Source organism: Brienomyrus brachyistius, unplaced genomic scaffold, assembly GCF_023856365.1.
Source record: "Brienomyrus brachyistius isolate T26 unplaced genomic scaffold, BBRACH_0.4 scaffold38, whole genome shotgun sequence".
In the NCBI taxonomy this organism is placed as follows: Eukaryota; Metazoa; Chordata; class Actinopteri; order Osteoglossiformes; family Mormyridae; genus Brienomyrus; species Brienomyrus brachyistius.
In genome coordinates, this window is record NW_026042313.1 from 648,675 (window position 1) to 673,245 (window position 24,571).

The 24,571-nt window shown below is 43.5% G+C and overlaps 1 protein-coding gene and 1 long non-coding RNA gene across 2 annotated transcripts; both read right to left on the bottom strand.

The window, feature by feature from the left end:
* Positions 1–7,603: 7,603 nt before the first annotated feature.
* LOC125722407 (zinc finger BED domain-containing protein 4-like) lies at positions 7,604–8,977 on the bottom strand. The gene is made up of 2 exons (XM_048998561.1): positions 8,478–8,977; positions 7,604–8,255 (listed from the first exon to the last, which is right to left on the bottom strand). The coding sequence occupies exons 1-2, from the start codon at positions 8,975–8,977 to the stop codon at positions 7,604–7,606; spliced, it is 1,152 nt and encodes a 383-aa protein (XP_048854518.1).
* Positions 8,978–11,227: 2,250 nt separating this feature from the next.
* Positions 11,228–14,249, bottom strand: LOC125722364 (uncharacterized). Its single transcript, XR_007386338.1, has 3 exons — positions 13,106–14,249; positions 11,883–11,975; positions 11,228–11,475 (listed from the first exon to the last, which is right to left on the bottom strand). It is a non-coding gene; the product is annotated as an uncharacterized LOC125722364 (long non-coding RNA).
* Between the last annotated feature and the right edge of the window lie 10,322 nt (positions 14,250–24,571).

A 24,571-nucleotide genomic window follows, 5' to 3' on the forward strand; every position in this document is an offset into this window, starting at 1 on the left:
TGGCTGTAACCCTGCACCTACACTTGATTTTCTTCATCATTCTTCAAGGTTCCCTCAAGCCAGCACTTGTTCAAACATCTTAAAAATATCATGCCATGCCTCATATGAAGATTTCAAATGCGACATGGACTTTGGAATTAAGAATTCGCCTGGTTTTGGAATGGCTTGTTTACGCGTAGTTGATGTTGCATTGTATGAAATTTTTACAGTTTAAAGCCCAGCAGTATTCTTCACTAACACTACTGGTTCACAGATTCAATAAAGTTTTTAATAACTGAGGCTTTGTTATTGGTGCCAGCTTTTAGATACATGATTTTTCTGCTGTATCCACCAATTCTGTCACGCCCGGCTCGTCCGCTCCTCGTGTGTGCCACGCCCCCTCATTATCCACGTGTGCTTCCCTGATCTTGCCCAGCTGTGTCGCCCAGTCCCGTCTATTTCAGTCCATGTCTTGTCCGTCATGGATGTTAGTCGATGTCAGATGTTTCCTGGTCCCTGTACCGTGAATAAATTCCCGTTTTTCCCCGTATTCCGTCTGCTTGCCTGCTTCCTGCCCGTCTGCCTGCCCGTGCGATCACCCCCTTCACCGGCGATCACAACAAATTCCTCCTTGGATTATAATCCTCCACCTATTAAAAAATAAAGAAATCATTTAATATATATATATTTTATATTAATTTTGTAACTATATTAAGATGATCTGGTCAAATTGAAGCAGCAGTTTGATTTTCAGTAATAGAAATGTTCATAATATTTATGTAAATTGTTTATTACTAACTTGATTAACTTGTGATTGCCATCAATGTGCCAGAGTGCCCATGGCGATGGTACACTATAGCCTCCTCACTTGATGGTGTTAATTGTCAGGCCCCTTAAGAAAACACCAATGGGATTGACAGCCCTCATAACTTCCCTTAGCCTCTTTTTCTGCACCCTAAATTTTGAAAGACATAAAAAAGATGAATTGGTAATTCAAATTACTACAGACAGTAGTGAATGTACAGTATGTGCTGCAGTTACCTGCATACGTTCTGAGGCAAGCAAATATATATATATTTATAAAAAACTAAATTTGTTGTTTGATTATAGACAAATATGGTTGATGCTTAAGATTTATCTAAAACTTACCTCACTCCCATACTGCAAAGAAACCCTGACACGTTATTGTAGCCTGAATCTGGAAACTCTGTGATCACATTTGTCACCAGGTTATGCAGGTCTTCCTCAGATATTGATAAGTGCTATGGATTGAAAGTCCATGTTCTTCCATTCTTCTGTGGACAGTTCTTGTACTAATACCCAACATTTCTTCTATCTGTGGAACTGAGAAGTTATGGTCCAGGAAAAACTCCAGCTGATCTTTGGTGACATTAATTTTAGGTTGACCTCTAGTACCTGTATGACTTGGTGTTACAACAAAACCTGTGCAGACATTTTTGGGTTCACAGTTCAAGAGCAGCTTTGCTCTTGACAAGTTTTCTAAAACTAAATCAGTTTCACGTTTCAGAAAAGATCTGATTAGAGTAGTTTCTATCTGTTCTATTCTATAGTAAATAAAATCACTGTCGTCAAGAATTGGATTCTCAAGGTAACGGACTGTGTTTTTAAGGACATCTGCAATACTGTCCAAATAATCTTGAGGAAGCCCTTGGAATCTGTAACAATATAGAACATATTATTAATTAACACCAGTATACCCCCACACTGCTTAATTACTGAATTTACGTCTCCAATCACCAAATGCTGCCAAATTATGGGAAATAGATTTTCCTGCTATTATTGGGAAACTATTCATTGATATAGCTTATACCAACATTCCAGATTAACGGTGTGAAATGAACTTAAGAATGCAAATCCTTTTCCCAGGAACAAAAAGTAGACTAGGCCAATGGGTGAAGAAAACAAAGACAAATATAAACCTAATGTCAGTGTATTGTCATTGAGGTTTTGTACTCAGGCACCTCGCTGTAGACAAAAACAGAGACAGAAGTAAACACTGAGGCTCAGAGAAATAATCCTTATTCTTAGATGGACATCAACAGAGTTTGCCTTTCAGCGGGTACAGATTTATTCATACTTTATCCAGCGATGTAAAATATCTGAGCTGTGTCTTCAGGTGCACATTCATCCAGCTTCTAGCCACTTATGCTTGTCAGGGTTTTGAGGTGCTGGAGTCCATCCCAAGAGGCACAGCACTGGAGGACAGGATGCAGGTCCACTTCTAGGCTATTAAAGGTACCACGCAGCCTGTGTACATGCCATTGGACTGCCAGAGGAAACCCACGCCACGGTCAGCAGAGGTGGAATTTTAACCCTTTTAACTTGACTGGTGAGGCAACAGTGTTACTGTTGCCTAGTTTATATACAGACGAAGATAGAGATGCTTTATTGTCATTGTAAGTACAATGAGATTTAGTTTGGAACACGCCAGCAGATGCACAGTAAACTTACATTTAAATAGAATCCGAGGCATAAAACAGAATCAGAAAATAAATGATGTACAGACACTGTACATGTATAGAATCATACACACACACAATACGGTGCTGGTAAGTTGGTGGGTGAGCAATTCACAGAAGTAGAGCTTATCAAGTGTTTTAAATGCACATAAATATGGATATTGCACATGTGGGGTATTGCATCAGAATGTTTGAGATCAGTGCTGTGAGTTCAGAAGTGTGATGGATGTGAGGTAAAAACTGTTCCTCAGCCAGTTTGTGTCTGCGTACAGGGTTCTGCAGCATCTACCAGATGGCAGAGGTGTAACAAGTTTGTGTCCAAGGTGGGTTGGGTCGAAATTGTATTGATTTTCTCAACTTTGTGGTATTTATGAGAGCATCGAACAGGATAGTGAAACCCAGCTCTGTAGTTACCGTGATACCACCCTAGGGGGCACTGTTGCACTGTTACCACTGTTACTGTATACAGAAAATTAAACTGCACTTGGAAGGAATGTTTTTATGGTTTTATATACTGCCACATGTCATTGCTAGCGGATGGGACAAAGACCTGCCGAGGTCACCCTTGACAAATATAGTGGCCTTCTGTTTTACAGGTAGATGGAGGCTTTCTGTTTAATAAATTGGGGGCAGTTCTTTGTTTTAGAGGCATGCAGGTAAAGGTTCTGTTTTAGAGGTAGATGGAGGCTCTCTGATTTATAGGAAGGCGGAGGCTGTTTTATAAATGGATGGAGGCTCTCTGATTTATAGGAAGGCGGAGGCTCTGTTTTATAAATGGATGGAGGCTCTCTGATTTATAGGAAGGCGGAGGCTGTTTTATAAATGGATGGAGGCTCTCTGATTTATAGGAAGGCGGAGGCTCTGTTTTATAAATGGATGGAGGCTCTCTGATTTATAGGAAGGCGGAGGCTCTGTTTTATAAATGGATGGAGGCTCCCCGTTTTAGACGCAGGTTGAGGCTCTCTGTCTCAGAACCTGACTCTCTTTTACCTGACAGTCACGCTGGCTTCCATCTCACCAGGAAGCAGAGTGACAGAGTGACACCCACTATATAAGTGACCCACAATCGGAGCCCGATGCCAGGGTGACACAGCCAAAAAGGGATGTGTCAGTAGAGGCAGAAATCAAATTAAAAATGAGCAAATTGTGTGCCGTGCGACACAGTGCTGCCGGCAAGCTTATGTTTCCGGTTTCATAGGAATTTTCATTTCTATTTATAAGCTTCATAATTATTTTGTGCTAGTCTAATACATCATACATAGACAGGTGCAGTAAAAGATGGTCTTAGAAACTCGATTAAGTGACAAACTTCTGATATTTGTTGATAAAAAAGTTTGTGAGAGAAAGCATTTTTTGTGCTTCCGGATCAAGGCGTCACTTAACTGTAATAAATCAACAAATATTTTAACCAGTAAGGTATAATTTAAAGCCGTATACGTAAATGTTAGTGAACACCTTAGTAAGTAACTGTTAATTAGGTAATACTTGCTGTTATATGTGTACAGTTGCTTTGTAGCTTGTGTAGCTGTACTTAGCTGTCCCAGTAAGATTACACAGTAAGACATGAATGTTCATGCGATGTTCCAGTGAAGTAAAAGGGCATCTTAATTTACATAGCAAATTATTTTATACAAAATAACAGCTTTTTCTGAGTTAGCAAGGGCAGCCCGTCCCTGAGCAGTATGGGGTTAAGGGTGAAGTCATTTTGCCAGCAGTGAGAGTTGAACCAGCAACCTTCTGATCACAGGCATAGCATCTTGACCCACTGAGGTGCACAGCAGCACACCCCTCGACGGTCACCTTTCACACCAAGAGTTTGTGCTGTGACTTCATATCACTGGAGGAAAATTGTCCCTCTGTTCTCCTCACTCTGAGATCTGAGATGTACGGTAATCACATGAAGCTCACTGCCGCTGTCCTCCTGACCCACCATTAATCAGCACACATAAGAAATTAGGAAAAAATGAGGATTTGCCTTTAAAAGGCTTGTGATGAGATACTATTTGACGGACAGATAATTGACAATAATGACTTTCAATGTCTTTTTTATTGATTTTGAAGACAAAAAAAATCTAGAATTTAATGTATTACCTCTTGCTCTATTTTCACACTGTACTCTCTCATATTGGCACATTAGTGATACACACACAAACACTGTTTCCCGTTCCTTTTGAAGGTTACTTGATGTCTTCCTACGATTCGTGAGAACCTGTCGGATAAGTTGACGGTCATCTCTGCCATTAGAATGTCGCTTCCGCCCTTTACCTGGCTGGTTTCTGGTCGTTCCCAGTGTCTCCTCAAATTGTTCCTGGGTACTGCTGTCTCAGAAATTTTGAACCTGGAAGCAACCTACTGCTCAGCGTAGCCAAATCACACAGATGTTACAGCACGTTCTTCGCCACTGCGACAGAAAGGAAAGTCCACTCACCTCTCTCGTGGCCCTTCTTGCCTTCAGAGTCAGTATTGAGTGATATGTCTGCTGTCTGAGGTTGGCCTTTTTGGGTTGCTGAGTAGTAAATACTTTGGAGGGCAGGGGGTGGTTTTTGTGTGTGGGGGTGGGGGAGCATACACATGATTCTGCAGTTTGAGTATGCTTCCCATCACAACGCCAACACTGTAATAAAGCTTACTGCCGTTACACTGCATTGATGTGATTGAGGAGCAGGGGGCCAGTGGGCATGGGGGAATTTATTTTTATCTGGCATTATTTGAAAATGAACCGCTGGCTTTAACTCAAAGCCCAGGGTTCCCTCGGAAAGTTCACAGAAAGCACAGTGTCTTTGTTGAGAGTTCAAGTCTAAGACTGGGTCTGTTTTAAGGACTAGTAACTCAGGTGGCTCAACTGCATTTTATTTATATATGTCTTAAAATATCACGTTTATATGTCTCTATTTATATTCTATTTATCATTCCATTTGCTCTATAACCAACGAGAACGATATTTCACCTCAGTGGATCATACAGCTGAAGAACAGAATAAAATACTTTGCTGGGTGTTTGTTTTATCAATGACTGTAGTGACTGAAATCCCACTGTGGAGAGAAATGCAATCCTGAGGCCCCGCCCCCGATCATGTGACCCAGTAAAATCAGTTAAATGTGACTGAAATGTCAGGCCTAGTCACTGAAAACCTGTAAACTTTGACAGGTAATAGCACTGCTGCATTCGTGTGGCAACATTTGAAAAACCCATGAAAGCCACGTTTCGCTTTGACCTCACAGTAAGGCAGCTGGGGCCTCCATAATTACAACGTGAATGAAAAGTGACACCTCGACAGTGAATATTACACCTGTGCCATTCCGCAGGCTTCAGGCATCGTTCGTCTGAGAATAACAATGTCAGGTTTATGTGTCGTGTCAGAAGGGTGAAGGTTATAATGAAATGGAATGTTAAATCCCTATGCTCTACTGTTTAACCTTCAGGCAGAAAGTGTGCAGCATCTATAAAATGTCTGAAATATGCGTTTGTGTAACGACCAAACAACAACAACAACAAAAGATCAGTTTATTGATAGCAAAAGTTTTTGCATATAATTAGCTTACATATAAATCCCATGGGGGCAGCATGGTGGTGCAGTGGTTAGCACTGTTGCCTCACACCTCTGGGACCCAGGTTCGAATCTCCACCTGGGTCACCTGTGTGTGGAGTTTGCATGTTCTCCCCATGTCGTCGTGGGGTTTCCTCCGGGTTCTCCGGTTTCCCCCCACAGTCCAAAAACATGCTGAGGCTGATTGGAGTTACTAAATTGCCTGTAAGTGTGCATGTGAGAGTGAATGGTGTGTGAGTGTGCCCTGAGATGGGCTGGTCCCCCCATCCTGGGTTGTTCCCTGCCTCGTGCCCATTGCTTCTGGGATAGGCTCCGGACCCCCCACGACCCAATGGGATAAGCGGTTTGGAAAATGGATGGATGGATAAAACCCATACTTATGGAATGATTAAAAGATGAGGTTCTGTATGTTTTCATTAGACTAATGCTGTTTGACTTTCCACACTTGGCAGCAGCCTTTGCAGGGAATATGCACACACTATCCTGGGCAAAGTGGAGACATCCTCACCATCATCACCATCACCATCAAAGGCTGTGTTTGAAATGTCCACTCGTCCACTATATAGTTAGTCATTTTGAAATGCTGCTCAAATTCTCAACTATATATTTCACCCACTTTACAGTGCACTGCAAAACAGTGTGAGGCACACCAAAATGCAGTGTATAGAAACTGTACCCTACGTCTGTCGACTTAGACCATCATGCATTGTGGCCTGTCACGTGAGTGTTGAAACCATATTTGAGAAACTTTTCACGGTCTGAATTATAATCATTAACCGTTAAGTAGCTTGCACATTAAATACTTGCATGTGTGCTTACATAGTGGTAGGGCTACCACTGCCTTAAAAACTCATTTTATTGTATTTGATTGCTTTACATGGGCAAAGCTAACACACAATAAATATAGTGTTGAACATTAATATAAAATACCATAGTTACAGCTGCAGTCCCCATCGTGCTTGTGTAGGTAGATACAGTGCAGTGAAGTACATTAATAACAGAGTTACATGTACAAATTTGCATTATAAAGTTTTATTTTATTTTTACTTAAGCGTTGTGAATGAATGTCAATTACAATGAGGACTTGTCCAAAAATAGCAACGTTGGTGCCCATGTTCTGGTGTGTTTTGTATTACAATTAGTACAACTAGTACTATCACAAAATATTAGGGCTGTCAAATGATTAAAATTTTTAATCAAATTAATCAAAGCCTAAAAATTAATTAATTGTGATTAATCGCAACTCTAAATATATCATGTGTGTAAAAATCGGGACAGATAGTGGTTTTTAACACACTTGTTTTTTTTATTTATTATTAATTGTGAGTACAAGCAGTACAGGGCTTCAAATAATTGTGAGGGATTGTTACTGAATGTTTTCCACCCGTTTGAATCTAGCCTACACTAGGCACATTGTTTTATCCATATACATTTTCAAGTTCACAGAACATAGGCCTACTTCAACAGGCAAACAGAAAAAAACTCCAATCATCCTTTTGGGTAAGGTAGATTAGTGCAAAAAAATATGAACAACGGTGTTTTATTGTTTAAATCACATTCAACCATAGAACAAGCTCTAAACACACGGTCCTCTGGTCTACTCATCCTTCAGCCAGTTGCTGAGACAAACCAACTTGTCCACGTTCTCTGAGTGCAGAGCAGACCTCTTCTTGTTCACAATGTGCCCTGCTACAGAGAACAGCCTCTCACAGGGCACTGTGGAGGCAGGAGTGGCCAGGTATCTGCGAGCAAGGCGGGCCAGCTGGCTGTGGGCTCCTGCATGAGCTGCCCACCACTGTAAGGGACAGTCCTCTAAGGCAGTGCAGGGCTCTGCTCTGTAGCGCTGTATGGCTCTGTCCTGCTGTACCTCCTCCTCTGACTCAGAGTTAGAGTCCATCTGCAGCAGGCTCAGCCTCTTCTTGGCTGGACCTTCTTCTGCAGTGTGTGATCCTCTAGGAGAGTCTTCATGTAGCATGCCTGCCAGTGTGGTCCACACTGCTTCTCTGTCAGTCTTGGGCACACTGCGCAGGTCTTTAAAACGTGGGTCCAGTGCAGTTGCAATCTGGAGCCATGCATAGTTGGTATGTGCCTGGCGGGAAGCGAGGTCTTCCTTAAACTTCTCTTTAAACCTCACCACATATGCAGGGTCCTCATCAGTTACTTCCATGACACGCCGCAGGTGGCAGAAGGCAGGTAGAACTACAGAGCAGGAGACGTAGGCCTCTCCTCCTAGCAGTTCAGTCACATATCTGCAGTGGAATACACACACACACACACACACACACACACACACACACACAGATAAGACAGCAAATTTAAAAAGCTTATTTTAATACTAGGTAATATTAATAAAATATTTGATTTCATTTATTTTTTAAATAAGACGTTTTCATAATAACAAAACTGATTTAAGATGCATGTTTGATACATTTAATCTAAGCCTACAATAATGGTCACAATGACAGGCTCACCTGCAGGGCTCTAGAAGTGTCTCCAGTCTCTGGAGTTTGTCCCACTCTGGAGGCGTCAGGAGGACAAGTTTATGCTTCTGTTTATCCAGAGTCGCGGTTACTGCAGTTTGGTTGCGGATCAAGCGCTTCACCATCTCCAGCGTGGAGTTCCAGCGCGTAGGCACGTCCTGGGCCAGCGGCTCCTGCTTGCGCCCCAGTGACACCTGCTCTGCGTTCAGCTCTGCTGTGTTTGCTGGACTGTGCTTGAAATGGCCAACAATTTTGCGGCATTTGGCCAGTGCAGTGACAAAGCTGTCTGTGAGGCTCACTGTGATGCATCTCTGTAGAATGTGCGCGGTACACGGCATGTGATTGAATGGCATGATGCGAGCCGTGGCGATCATATAGCGCGCACTGTCCGTGCCTACTGTTGTCACCTTCTCCTCAATGCTCCAATTGCGAGCAACAGTCTGGAACTGCTCTGCACAAGCCTCCGCAAAGTGATGCTCTTCCGTTTTCATTATAGTCAGCGCAAAGGATGTCAGACCCCAGGCTTCAGTGATTAAATGCGCAGTAACTCCCAGGTAATTGTCATTACTCACTGTTGTCCAGTGGTCTCCTGTCAGAGCCACGCATTCCGTGTGAACTAAAGCCTCTTCTTTTTTCTTTTTCTCTGTTTCATACAGTTCGTGGATTCGAATAGTTATTGTGCTTCTCGCTGGGGGCTTGTAGGACGCGTCCTGAGATGCAACCTTTAAAACATCCGCGAAACCCTTGTCCTCCACAATGCTTAGCGGTCTACAGTCCTTTGCTATCCATTTAGCTATATTGTCGGTCAGTTTGTCCAAAGAAGACTTACTGAGTGGCCTGCGTTCACTCAGAGTGGTCTGACGCAGGCTGGGTGAAGCTGCTGCCCCGACAAACGCGTGTTTGGCATTAAGGTGGTATTTTAAGCTCGAATATGAACGGTGAAACTGAAACTCTTTACTGCAGTGAGTGCAAATTACAACGTGTTTGCTTATTGTCCCGTCTGTGTTCTTCTTGTATTTAAATTCCCCATCCAGAAGGCCATCCTGTTCCTGCTTCTCCATTTTCAGTGGCGCGGTAAACAAAACAATTGGAATTATGGGAGCGACTCATCTGCGCTTATAGTTAAATATTCTAACGTAATTAATTCCAAAATTTAATTATCGCAATTAACGCGTTAATTTCGACAGCCCTACAAAATATATAACAAATCAACAAGTACATTTTTCAGCGTTGTAGTTTCACACTATATATTGGGATATTCTGGCATTTGTTTCTGTGACAGAGATAGCAATTAAAAATTTCTGGTGCATAATTATGTAGCAAAATTACAAAATAACATCCTCCTAGTGTACGAAGTACATCCACCGTTATCTGCCTTTATCCTCTAGCGAATGTTCTATGTAGCGAAAACTATAGAGTGAGTGAACGAGCAAACAAGCGGACGTTTTGAACACAGCCGAAGTCCAATTTGAGTATTTTCTGGAAAGAGGCTCTTGTAGTTCTTCTTGTTCTTTAAAGTGGATCATTAATTAAAATCATTTAGAAATTGTGTCTGACAATAACTCATTTTATTTAATGGCTCTCCCCCATGACATAGCTATGACATAAACACTGTCTTGCGGAGCATGACTCCCTGGACGGCCAAGGTGCATATTTTAGGTCCTGGAATGAGACACTGGGTACTTCGCACATGACCATGGGGTCAATGCGTTGAATTGGGGAGGCGGGGGGTTAGACTTGGCCAAGTATAGGAAGAACAGAACAGAGATTCTTGTCATACCAGCCACTGTGTCACCAAGGAGGGTCGGGGTCAAGGGCCGTGAGTCTAGTACAGACATTGTCACCAGGCAAGTCGTTACAGCCAGTACTACACGCATGCAGCTGACACGCATGGCATTGGTTTGGGCTTGGTGGGGGGGGGGGGGGGGGGGCTTCTGTATATCAGAATCAGAAGGCTCAGGATTCGTAGCTCTGTTACATACAGTGTTCAAAAGTTTGGACACACCTCCTGTTCTTTGTTAATCAACAGGACAGTGACCCAAAACACGTCTCCTGGCTATGTGAGGAGAGTGATGGAACCAGCCAGCACAGTCACCTGGGCCAAACCCAGCTGACACAGTTTGGGAAAAGCATCCAAAGAGTGTCCAGAATGTTCTGGTGGCTGCCAATCCTGGGTTGTTCCCAGCCTCGTGCCCATTGCTTCTGGGATAGGCTCCGGACCCCCGGCGACCCAGTAGGATAAGTGGTTTGGAAAATGGATGGATGGTTCTGACTGACACCAGGTGAAGTGGGAGGTACGACCCGCTTTGGTTTCGAATGAGACGGCAGAACGAGTGCAGACACAGACGGATGGATTTTTTTGGCCATTGTACCATTTTGGGTATGAACTGCTTTCCAATCACAGCTTGCTTTATATATGTATTTAGAACCCTGTTAAAAGTAAGACACTGAATTTATCACTGTTAAGTACTTGCTTACCTTTCACCAGTGATGCACATTTCTATCAATTAAATGAATGTTAGATTTAACAGACAATTTCATAAAAAGCGACATTTTTGAGAAAGCAGGGCCAAACAGTGCCTGGAGTAACGGTGGGTTAAGGGCCTTACGGAGGGGCCCAGGAGTGACATTGAACAGGTGACCTTCCCATCATAGACATAGCATCCAAACTCAATGAGCCAAACAGCGCCTCCACTGGATTGCTATGTGTTTTGCAGCTCAGGTGATTTTTTTTCCTACATGTTGATTTAAATGTGGCTGGTATTACTACACCATGAAGCTTCTCCTCTTCCTCAACACCCTCTTCATGGCATCAGGATGCTGGTTACCCATGGAGACCCTAGAAGTTTGGATCAGGAAGGAGGCAAAGGGCCAAGCATCCTATGGCATATGCAAATCACTGCAAATCACTGCGTGCAGTGTGCAGAGGTTAGGTGACACATACCATCCTGTAGCTCAGAGATGGAGGAAGGGAGACAGCTGTTTGGTCCTGGAGAGGAAATACATAAAACCTCACAGGAAGCAGGAGTATTTATCAGGGTCTCACAGCCTCATTCTGCCCTCCTAGACATGTCTATCTACCTGCCTGTCTGTCTGTCTGCCTGTCTATCTGCCTTCCTGTCTCTCTATCTCTCTACCTGCTTGCCTGCCTGCCTCTCCATCTGTCTGTCTATCTATCTGCTTGCCAGTCAGTCTGTCTGTGTACCTGCCTGCCTGTTACACTGTGGACAGCTGCTGCATTCACAGCCAGAGTGCAAATACCAGAGTAAACGACTTTAATATCTAAGAATGTTCCTTGCTGATCATGACTATTGACACAACATTGGATAGTGAAGTTGACTGAAGGGTAACAGCTTCCCGCTGTTACCCTTCAGTTACCAATAAGGGTACACTCACTCAGTGTGGTCTTTTCCAGTGCAGACCTCCTCACGTCGACCTCCAAGAGACGAGCTCATGTCTTTACCACTGAATTAGCTTCAGCCCCCAGGCCTGTTTCATAAAACATTTACATTTTCACTTACAGCACATATGTCCCCGTTATATAATTTCCATTTTTCCATTTTCATTTAGTCTACATGTATATATCATTAATCATTACTCCATCCGGGAATTTTACATGTCATATACTAACATACACTGTACATATGCGCATCAAAATATTTTTTTCACCAGCTTCTGGGAAAAACAAAATATATAAAAAAGATAGATTATCATAACTAAGACTGAAATAACAAAAAACCCATAAAATATTACAGTAAAACGAAAGTGATGACGATGATGATGATGAAAACCCTTTATTGCTGTTGCAATATACCATGTCACTAGTCACTAGTACCAGCGAAAAACAGGCCATCAACCGACCATACATATACACAAACATCACAGCAGGGGGTAGACAGGTCGGGAGACAGGGGCAAACAGAGAGAAGAAAAGAAACAGAATAACGTGAGGAGAGAGGAGGAGAATAAAAAAACAGCCCCCAGACTGTACTCCAGTGGGGAGGACATTGTAGAAACCGAAAAAAACACCTCAGCAACATAAGCACATGGTCACTACACCTTACAACATAAAATGACACAACTTGCAACAGGTGAGGGAAATGGGGAGGTGGAGGTAGTCCAGCACAGACAGACAGCCATCCGGTCCTGCAGCCACGAGGGCGCTGGTCACAGACCCGCCTGTTCACGCTGGGGGTATGAAGCAGCGAAGGCGTGGGATGGGGGGAGGGTGCGGTCAGTCCTTGGGATTGGGGGAGAGGAATGCAAGAGAGTCTCACTGTCTGGTTCTTCTGGGGGAGTTGTTAGTTCAGCAGCGGCCTTGGCCGAGGCCAGTGCTGATTGGGGGGAGCCAAAACCTGATAGAATAGGGTTGTTTGGGTTTCCGGGCGAGAAGCTGTAATCTCCAACTCCCCTAATGTCCACGCTGGTCTCCGCCATCCAATAATTTTTGCAAAGCTGTGAGCTTCTCCATGATGTTATCCAGTTTCACAGTCTGAGTGCTAACAGCTCTGCCCACTCCATCAATCATTCCGGCCAGCCTAGTGGGGCTTTGAGCGGCTGTCACCGTCTTCTTCAATCTTTGATAAACCAGGGCAATGCTTAATCCAATCAGCATAATACCTGTAATCATGGTTCCGAATAGGTAGATGTCTTCAATGTCCTCCACGGAAAGAGCTGCCAGGCACACGACCCTCCACCGCTCCCATCCGTCCATCGTGTAGCCAGCAGCATACGTTCCTGCCAGACAGGTTCCCCCGAACCTAGGCTTCTCATCGAGAAGATGGTGTCAATTGCGTTGAGAGACCAGCTGATCAAATCCATCGTTTTACGTAGTTTGGAGAGCAGGGCTGAGAGAGTCTCTCAAGTATAAGACAGTAGACTAGACGAGACGAGAGGAGCGAAGCAGGGAAGATAAGGGGAGGGAGAGGGAGAGAAGTGCGACCGCCTCCGCTGAGAGCCATGCATGTTCTCCCCATGTCGCCGTGGGGTTTCCTCCGGGTACTCCGGTTTCCCCCCATAGTCCAAAAACATGCTGAGGCTAACTGCACTTGCTAAATTGCCCATAGGAATGCATGTGAGAGTGCATGGTGTGTGAGTGTGCCCTGCGATGGGCTGGCCCCCCATCCTGGGTTGTTCCCAGCCTCGTGCCCATTGCTTCCGGGATAGGCTCCGGACCTCCCGCGACCCAGTAGGATAAGCGGTTTGGAAAATGGATGGATGGATGGATGGAATGTGTATACATAATATTTAGTGTAGTAACTGCTTCTGGCCAACAGGGGGCCACAGGCAAACGTGTGATTTGAGTGGTGACAAACGCTGCTGCTACAGGTCATGGTCGGGCTCCTGCAATCATCCATCCATCCATGCATGGAGGAGAGCACCAACTTTTATGGAGGAATAAGAATAATTTCCTCTCTGCCCGCTTGACTGGGCTTGATAACTGGTCACTAGAACTGGCATTGAGGAGGTACCACGGCTCATCTGACATGCCCCTGCACCCTTCTGTGCCATCTGTGCAAGGCTGCGTTTTTTTATAACCTCTATGCAATATTTCTGAAGCCTAACCAAACCCCACTTCTTCCTTCCTACCACGGAATACAGTGCAGCACTACAGACTGGACTAGAGTCTATCAGGCAACACAGGGCACAAAGCTGGGTTCACCCGGGACCATCATGGGGCAAACCACCCTCCAGGCACTTTGGACATACCCATCAGCCTCACTGTATGTCTTTGGACTGCAGGTGGAATCTAGAACTGCCAGATCCATACGTGAGAGAGAGAACATGCAAACTAGGAACACACAGGTCAGAAACAGGAACCAAGGTTCCTAAAATAAACTGGAGAAATGGCTCAGTGATTTCTTCCATCAGTAACTGGCATGCTGTATAGACAGTCCTCTGTATCGAAACTCAACCATAATCTGCGCCAAACATCCAGAAATATCCGCACTAATCACATCTCTTGTTTGCATCACTGACTGAGCTTGCAGAAGAGACCGCTGGAACGTACCAACTCCAATGAGGAACATAAAGTATGCTTCAGTTGTTAGTATGGCTATGGACTAGCTTCAAGTAGTTGCAACTTTTCCTCCTTAAAAGTAATATTACTGGTCCTCACGCTGTGGGTGTCTTCAGGGAAGGATCTAAATCTATATTTTCTGGGGGTGCCACTGAATGTCCATAGCTGGACAAATAATCATGCAAAAGCATAATATCCTATTATGAAATTGCTCAGGTTTGTTTTATTAATGTATTTACGAAAATGAAATTGTGCAACTTTTAAAAGAATAAGGGCATCATACATACATGTGGTAGTAAATATTCAGTGATTCTCATTTAGCATTTTGAGTCCCAGCTGTGAGCCTCAGAGCCCCATGTGTCTCAGGGTAAAGCAGATGCTATAAATCCTTTGGCTGTACAGCTGTCATGTTCTATTTGTGAGAATAATGTGTACAAAGAAGAGTGGAGTCAAAATCAACAAGCATGCAATGACATTAAACACCCAGATTACCTGCTAATCGCATACAGAAATGCCTCAAATTTAACGAAGGACGACATTTTCCAGGTCATTTTTCTGTCTGAGGAAATGCATGTAGATGCATACACAGTACTGAAGAAAAGTCGTAGGCAGTCAAAGAAAATGTTTAAAGCTATTTATGTGGCTAGAAAGTGTAGTAAAATGCTCAGAAAAAAAAGTAAAACAAAAACTAACAAGAATTTTTTCTGTTCTCCAAAAAGTTACTGATATCTTGTTGGATGGCTAAATGGACACCACTTCAGTTCCTAAACCTCTACGAAGTTAAATTTTACCAGACAATTAAACGTTTGCATCAGTACCTGTCCGATCCTGTCCTGTGTGTCTTGTGTCCTTTTGATCAGCAGGCGTCGCTCTATCCATCCATCCATCCATTTTCCAAACCGCTTATTCTATTGGGTCGCGGGGGGTCCGGAGCCTATCCCGGAATCAATGGGCACGAGGCAGGGAACAACCCAGGATGGGGGGCCAGCCCATCGCAGGGCACACTCACACACCATTCACTCACACATGCACACCTATGGGCAATTCAGCAACTCCAATTAGCCTCAGCATGTTTTTGGACTGTGGGGGGAAACCGGAGTACCCGGAGGAAACCCCACGACGACACGGGGAGAACATGCAAACTCCGCACACATGTGACCCAGGCGGAGACTCGAACCCAGGTCCCAGAGGTGTGAGGCGACAGTGCTAACCACTGCACCACCATGCCGCCTGGTGCGTCGCTCTATGGGTTGAGTAAATGGCTTAGAGGCTAAACCCCTCCAGTCATGAGTTCACCTCTTAAGGTTTTATTGGTTTTTGGTTTCCTTAGTATCTTTTGTCTCTCTTTGTGTCCCTGTTTAAGGTGTAACCTGCTTGTCTAACTTTGTTCTGCTTAGACTCTTATTCCAAGTCTTCTCTAGCATTATTAACCCCTAGTGTTTAAGGTTTCTTACTTTCAGTCCTTGTTACGCCGTCTGCTTCTTGTTGTCCTGTGCTGATTGGTTATTTTAGTTGTTCCACACTGTTATGCCCTGGTACAGTGGAGATAAAAAAATGTACACATCCCTGTTAACATGCCAGGTTTTCATGATGTAAAAAAAAAAAATTGACCACAAGTCATTTCAAAACTTTTTCCACTTTTAACGTGACCTAAAATCTATACAATTCAACCGAAAAACAAAAATGTGTTTGGGGGGAAAAAATTTTAAACAAGAAACATACATAAGCTAGCTAAGTGCGCACACCCATAAACTAATATTATGTTGGAGCACCTTTTGATTTAATTACAGCATTCAGGCTTTTTGGGGACACACCTGCCATCAGTTAAGTGACTGATTAACCCCAAATAAAGCTCAGCTGTCCAGGTAGGTTCTCTCATGACCTTTACTCAGTTGTATCTTACACCAAAAGTCATATTTCACAGAAAGCTTAAAAAAAAACATGAAAAGGATCATATTGCAGAAAGGTGTGTCAGCAGGAAGGGCAAGTTTCCACGGCCTTAGATACCATGAAACACACCGCAGAATCACCAAGAACTGGAAGTCCCTCCAAGATTGATAAGACAAGAACTGGTCAATATATGTTTTATTATAGCATCTGGTCCTTTCACTCAATCATACTGTTTAATGAAATACTGAAATAAAATTATATACATTTATAAAGAACAAACCGTATCATTCAAAATATCTTGCGTTATCAGAATGAAGCACGTACTGTAATTGAAGGGACATTTGGATACTGAAACCAACTGTGCAACACAGAGACGGCTGTGCTTCAGGTACCACCAGACTTGTCTTTGAAATATTCCTGCACACACACACTATATTATATATACATACATATAAATACACACATACATAGATACTGTAATAGCTTGGATTCAACCACGAGAGGGCAGTAGTAGCATATAGTTATGGCAGCACAGGCGGGAAGTCGAAGGCGGCAACACAGTGAAGTTGAGTGTGTGTGCGTTAGACCCGGAGCTGAAGTTAATATTGAACCTCTTGTCATCCCCTAATGTGTCTCGGCGCACACACATACATATACACAGACGAGGTATAACAGAGGGAGCAGGATTATAAAACACACAGCAACATGAACACACAATGACCGAGTAAACAACTGAGCAGAGACAGGCAGTTAAACAAGCCAACTGGGCTAATAAGAGGATCAAAGTGTGGGACATCAGACAATCGACCAATCACAGAGGGTGCAGGACAACGAGCAACGATTGGAACAATTACCAGGCACTGACCCTAGAAAACACAAACCACTAACTCTGAAGACTACACTGGGACAACAAGGAACAAAAATAAATGGAGCTAGACGAGAACAGCGGCCTGTACTACGAAGCGGAGTTACTGGCTTATCGGGGTATCTTGTCGAATTTGAGGTAGTCTGGGCAAAATGTAAGTGAACGAATATGAAGTCCATTTAAACTGCGGTACCTTAAATCCGACAAGTTACAGAAACTGCAGCTTGTGCAATACATCTTAATGAAAGACTTCCAATTTCAGAGGGAATTAAACTGAAAATTGTAGTGACGTATCTTCAAATAATATCTGAGAAATCAAATACACAGCTCAGATTCCAAATTTAATTTAAAAGAACAAATTTCAGAGATAAGGAATACATTTATGGAGTCTTCAATTTCAATAGAAACCCTCTAGAGGATTCGGTCGAAACGGCATCCCCTTTTAAGGAGGCACGGATCCTGCGAAGAAGCCGGAGAATTAGAAGACAACTTCAGCCTTGTCGCGGTATAACAAAACTTTGGTTGATAAGGTTGAGTCGACACTGCAGGTTCATTTCATACAAGTTTAATATATTTTCCCTAAGAAAGCACCCTGGAATAATACTAATGAGGTAATCAATGCACATTGTACATTCTTTTACGTTATAACAGTAACACAATCTTTCGGCTATTGTGGCATTGCTCATCCCAAAAATCAATGACATACGCACCAGGCATTTTAAAGAACGTATGCATACAAATAAAAAGCTGTGATACTGTCATGTACTGAATGTAATAAAATAACCAGGGGAACGGTGTTATTTGCAACAGTGGGGAATGTTGTGGGGGAAACACAGGATGTGAGGAAAGTAAAGAAGCGAGGAGTTAAAACGTGTCTACGTGTGATTGATTTAATTCAGACAGATTAAATTCGAACATAAAATATAACATTGGCGACGAGTAGTGGGCGAATGCACGTGAGGAAAGTCACTACTATTAAGATGGATAAAGTCAGTATCCCGATGTTTGAGTGCTTCAAAGACCCAGTCACGCTAGGACGGCGGTGGACGAGATGGCTAACGTCTTTCGAACTGTTTGCGGATGGAAAGGGACTCATAATCGGTGAGGATACACCTGCTACAACATTACGACGGAGGAGAGCATTACTTTTGCACCACGCAGGGCCAGATGTCCAAGATATATTCTCGACTTTGCCGGACACAGACGAACAGGCCGACTATGCAGGTGCAGTGCGGGCTCTGAATGACTATTTTGTGCCGAGGATAAATGTGACGTTCGCGCGGCAAGAATTTCATGCACTTTCGCAAAAAGAAGGGGAGACTGTACAACAGTTCGCGACGAGACTACGACAAGCGGCGAGGGATTGTTCATTTGCTGGGGACATGGCAAATCAAATCCGCGATGCAGTGATGGCAAGATGTTCATCAAGTTACGTGAGACGAAAACTCCTGGAGGAAGGACACGATCTCACTCTCACTCGTGCACTGGATATCGCAGCACTCTGTGAGAGGATCGAGGAACAGATGTCTCTCTCTCGGGAGGAGTCTGCATGTGCAAAGACAGAAAGTGTGAATCACATAAGCCAAAAGCACAGCAGAACAAAATATAAGAAAAAGCTAAATCTGCAAACAAGTAAGTCTGAGCAGCAACGTTGCTATAGATGTGGAAATAAAGATCACTTTGGCAAAGACCCAAGGTGTCCCGCTAAGGGACAGAAATGCCATAAATGTAATGGCAAAGACCATTTTTCAAAAATGTGCAAAACTAAAAGCGCTAAAAAACAGACTGTCAACAATATTGAAGAACAAGCTGAATATGCATTTGTGATAAAGGACAGTTCAGTACAGAACAGACTGAATGTGTGCCTAGGAGGAGTAAATTTGAACATGCTCATAGACTCTGGTGCTACATGTAACATAGTTGACGAGAACACCTGGGAAAAACTAAAAAAGCAAAATATAAAATGCCAGTCATATGTTGTGGGTGTAGAAAGAAAGTTGTATGCATACTCATCTAACCAGCCACTACCTGTAAAAGGAGCATTCAAATGTGAGACAATAATTGGGAGTGCTAGTGAATACTCAGAGTTTATTGTCATTAAAGGACATGGGGAGCCACTACTAGGGAAAGATACAGCCATAAAACTGGGGGTTCTAAAAATTGGCACAGACATTGCAGCAATACAGGACCTGAGGCAGGCGATGATATCACAGTACCCAAATGTCTTTCAGGGTGTAGGGAAGTTAAAAACTAAACAAATCAGCCTTTATATAAATCCTGCCATTCAGCCAGTAGCTCAGCCTTTAAGGCGGATACCATTCAATTTAAGGGGACCTGTAGAGAGAAAGATAAAAGAGCTGTTAGACATGGACATAATTGAAGCAGTCAGGGGACCTACTCCATGGGTTAACCCAGTAGTCATTGTGCCTAAAGCAAACTCTGAAATAAGGCTGTGCCTTGACATGCGTCAAGCAAACCGAGCCATAGTAAGAGAGAGATACCCCATTCCAACTGTGGACGAAATTCTGCAGAGCATGAACGGATCTAAAGTCTTCAGCAAACTGGATCTGAAGTGGGGCTATCACCAATTGGAATTGACCCCAGCATCACGTGAAATCACGACATTTGCCATACACAATGGAGTCTACAGATACAAGCGCCTGATCTTTGGAGTGTCTTCAGCAAGTGAGCAGTACCAACATGAAATTGCCTCTGCACTAGCTGGAATAGAGGGCGTCGAAAACATCTCAGATGACATTGTTGTTCATGCGGCGGACCCAGAGACACATCACCAGCGTCTGCAAGCCGTTATGGAGCGTTTACAACAGAGTGGACTCACTTTGAATCCTGACAAATGTGAGTTCAATATGGATCGCTTAGTGTTCATGGGAATACTGCTAACAGACAAAGGCATTGGACCTACATCAGAGAGGGTCAGAGCAATAGCAGAAGCCAGAGAGCCTGAAAGGGCATCTGAAGTGAGAAGCTTTCTAGGTCTCGTGAGCTACAGCAGTCGATTCATTCCAGGATTTGCAACGGTGGCAGAACCGTTGAGACGTCTGATCAGAAATGGAACAAGGTTTGTGTTTAGCTCAGAGCAAAGAAAAGCTTTCAATAAGCTGAAAGAAGCCTTAGCGAAAGCTGGAACTCTAGCATACTTTGATAAAGAGGCACCAACAAGAGTGATTGTAGATGCAAGCCCAGTAGGCCTCGGCGCTGTGCTTGTTCAGCGTCAGCAGAGCGAGATGGTTCCTATATGCTACGTGAGTAGAAGCTTGAGTGACTGTGAGAGAAGATATTCTCAAACTGAGAAAGAGGCCTTAGCTCTTGTGTGGGCTTGTGAGCGACTACATCCTTATGTGTACGGCCGACAATTTGAACTGGTCACTGATCACAAACCCTTGGAGTCAATATATGGGCCGCGGTCAAAACCCTGTGCCCGGGTGGAGAGATGGGTGTTGCGATTACAGCCATACAACTTCAAAGTTATATATGTGCCTGGAAGTCAAAACATTGCTGACTCACTGTCAAGGCTGATGGGGGAGACAGCCATGAAAGAAAAACACACACAAGAATCGGAGGAATATGTGCGGTTTGTCACGGTGAATGCCATCCCCAGTGCTCTGACAGCTAGAGAGGTGGAAGAAGCCTCAAGAACTGACTCGGAACTGATAGAGGTGAGAGAGGCCATAAAGACAGGACATTTTGAAAAATGTATGTCATATGCACCTGTTGCAGGTGAACTTTGTGTAATGGGCTACATTGTGCTGAGAGGGACACGCATTGTGCTGCCAAGTGCTTTACGTGCAAGAGCACTTATGCTGGCACATGAAGGACATTTAGGGATTGTAGGCACGAAGCAACACCTCAGAAGCAAGGTTTGGTGGCCCGGAATCGACAAAGCTGCAGAGAAATACTGTAAAGCATGTCACGGGTGTCAGATTACATCACGTCCCGATGCACCCGAGCCACTAAGGCCAACGCCACTTCCAGAAGGTCCGTGGCAAGCGTTAGCCATTGATCTGTTAGGACCCCTGCCGTCGAAACACTCTATACTGGTTGTGGTGGATTATTACAGTAGATATTATGAGTATGATGTGCTCACTTCTACAAAACCTGAAACAGTGATTGACAGTCTTGAAAACATGTTTAGCAGACATGGACTTCCAGTGACACTGAAGTCTGACAATGGGCCACAGTTTAAGTCAAATGAGTTCAGAGACTATTGTGCAGAAAAAGGAATTGTGCACCTCAGAACGACACCAAAATGGGCTCAGGCAAATGGTGAAGTGGAACGCCAAAATAGCTCGCTCATGAAAAGAATCAGAATCGCGCAATCTGCCGGATTGGATTGGCAGAAAGAACTCAGGCGATATGTCACAGTGTACCGAGGGATTGCACACAACACAACAGGAAAAAGTCCTGCTGAACTTTTGTTCAACAGAAAGATGAGAGGCAAGCTGCCTGAGATCACACCAGATTTCATGGATTTAGAAGTGAGAGACAGGGATGGAGAACAAAAAGGGCTTTATAAGCTCTATGCAGATGAACGGAGGAATGCAGAATACTCCAACGTGAATGTAGGAGACAAAGTGGTGCTGCGACAACAAAAGGTGGACAAGTTCACTACAACTTTCAACAAAAGACCACACACAGTAGTCAAAAAGAAAGGAAACCAAGTGACTGTGGAATCGCCTGATGGAGCTCAGTACAGTCGGAATACAACCTTTGTGAAGAGATACATCACAGACCAGCACGGGGCAGGAGAATTGGAAGATACCAAGGCTGCAATCTACCCAGAACAGCAACAGGCCATGAACTCTTCCGAATGTCTGGCAGGGCCAGCCGAGACAGACGAGCCTTCCACACCTACCTGTAGGCCTCAGAGGCAGAGAAAGCCTCCTGAGAGACTGAAAGACTTTGTCCTTAGCTAAGTTTTGGGTATTGTTTGATAAGGTTGATTGCTCTTGTCAACAGACGTGTTTACAGTATGTTGCTGAATGAGTTCAGACGAAAGTAATACAGTTAAGGATAAGATTGAGAAGTTACGTTTTAAACCATTAGTTCAATGCAGTATTGGGTTACATAGGAACAATGATAAAAGGTTTAGTTGAAAATAAGGAGTTGCCATTTGAAGAAGGAAGGTCATTTGAGTTCATGTTAAGTGGAGTGTTTAGACTACTTATGACAGGAAATATTGATTTGAATAGAAGTAAAGTTCTGGATGACATCAAGTTCATGTCCAAGTGAAGGGGGGATGTCATGTACTGAATGTAATAAAATAACCAGGGGAACGGTGTTATTTGCAACAGTGGGGAATGTTGTGGAGGAGACACAGGATGGGAGGAAAGTAAAGAAGCGAGGAGTTAAAACGTGTCTACGTGTGATTGATTTAATTCAGACAGATTAAATTCGAACATAAAATATAACAATACTACAAGCTGGGGAGGCGGGATCCTGCACCCGATCAGCGAAAATCTAATTTACGGTTAGATTATTCAAATTGCGTCTCATTTTTAGGCTCTCCTCAATCCTGATTGTGAAGCTTTCCTGCAGTGTTGTATTTACAGAGAACACCACATTCTTTCATTCCGCAGTCAAGCTGTCCCTTAAGCAACGTCTTATGGGATTGTTCTAGAAGCACGCCTAGAAAAGTACACACGTGTTCTCGTTGTAAGGTTTACCTTTGAAGTCTTCGCAAGATGCTAAGAGTCACCGTTACCAGGAAACCCACCCAATAGACTGTAATGTCACAGCAATTTCCTTACGCTGCCACCGCCTCTTTTAACCGGTCAGGTCGTCGTCCCCAGATTCCTCACAAAAACCCACACAGAACACGGTAACAAATACACTTTCCTTTATTCTTTACTAAATATACTGTTCATAAAAGATACCAGGTTCAAGTGAATGCAGGCAGGAATACGGGTTATGCTATCTAACCTACGGAGCACCAAGCCAGCAGCTAGCGCCACCCACCATCATGCAGTGTTGCATACCCCCCAAAAGGTCTAAAGCAGGGATAGGTTAGACTAACATACCTCGTTATTATGCATAAATAAATGCTCAATACATAAAACATTCCCAATAAGCCACCCACTTTCCACGCTAAACCATAGTAAATATACCTCCCTAATCCCCTCTCTCTCTCTCTCTCTCTCTCTCTCTCTCTCTCTCACACACACACACACACACACTCACAGGATCTAAGATTAAAACAACCACCGAACTTCCCTCTGTCCAGTAGCCGCCAAGACCATCCCGTATGTCCGTAGATCAGTCTGTGGGTATCTGCGTCCCAAAAGCCCACCGAAAACGCACACAAAGTCTTTCCACACGTCCCTCGCTGGTCACTCCATCCGAAAGTCAATCCAACATGGCACAAAACATCCTTTCTTGTCAACTGAGCATCCAACACCGTCCCTGCCTCACGAAACAACCCCGCCGTCTCTCTCCCCTTCTTGCTTCTAAACAAGGTTCTCTACCCTTAAAACTTCCTCCAGGTGTCATTCAGTCAAAATCAAGTCCAGCTAATCCTCTGAACCGCTAAACAGCCACCTGATGACATTTTCTCAATCACATGTCATCACAAGACTATGGGTGCGTTGGACTAACGACTTGGACTTAGGTCTGTGTGCAGCTGACGGGACGTGGAGCGCCATCTGCCGGCGGCTGCAGGGGTGGAGTAAAAACTACTGCTCGAAGTGTGCGAGACCTGACTGCGATAGCAGCACTGCCAGAAGGGTGTAGATGAATCTATACAAATAACACCTGCATGCACATTAAATTTACAATAACCAAGTCCTGATACAAACTCTCAGCAGTGAAAAAAATTAACTATTGTATATAATGGCCCTGTATAAAAAGAGAGTTGCCAGGAAAAAGATCAAATACATTTATTCCAAGGATTAAGAGTTTATTGTCATGTACAAAATACATTGCAATTCGTACTTGAATGCCTTCCTCATAGACTAGACGATTAAAGAAATAAAGCAGCACAACATTACAGTAACTAACAATAAATAAACCACTAACTTACGTGTACTATTAGAGCATTTATTTCATTTATTTAAACTTTATTTTTCCAGGTAAATTACCTGAAAGCCCGTTTTCACTGCTTTTTTTTACTCAAAGGAAAAGCCTATAGGAAAAATCTAAAACTTTTTAATTATACATGTACTTTATTTTTTTTTCCATAGGTGATAAAACATTTGTCACAAAATACACGTGCATACATATGAACTAGTCCCTTAAAGTCCCTTTAAACATCGGTGTTAGAAATTTTAACACAATTTTAACTCAAATGAATTTACTA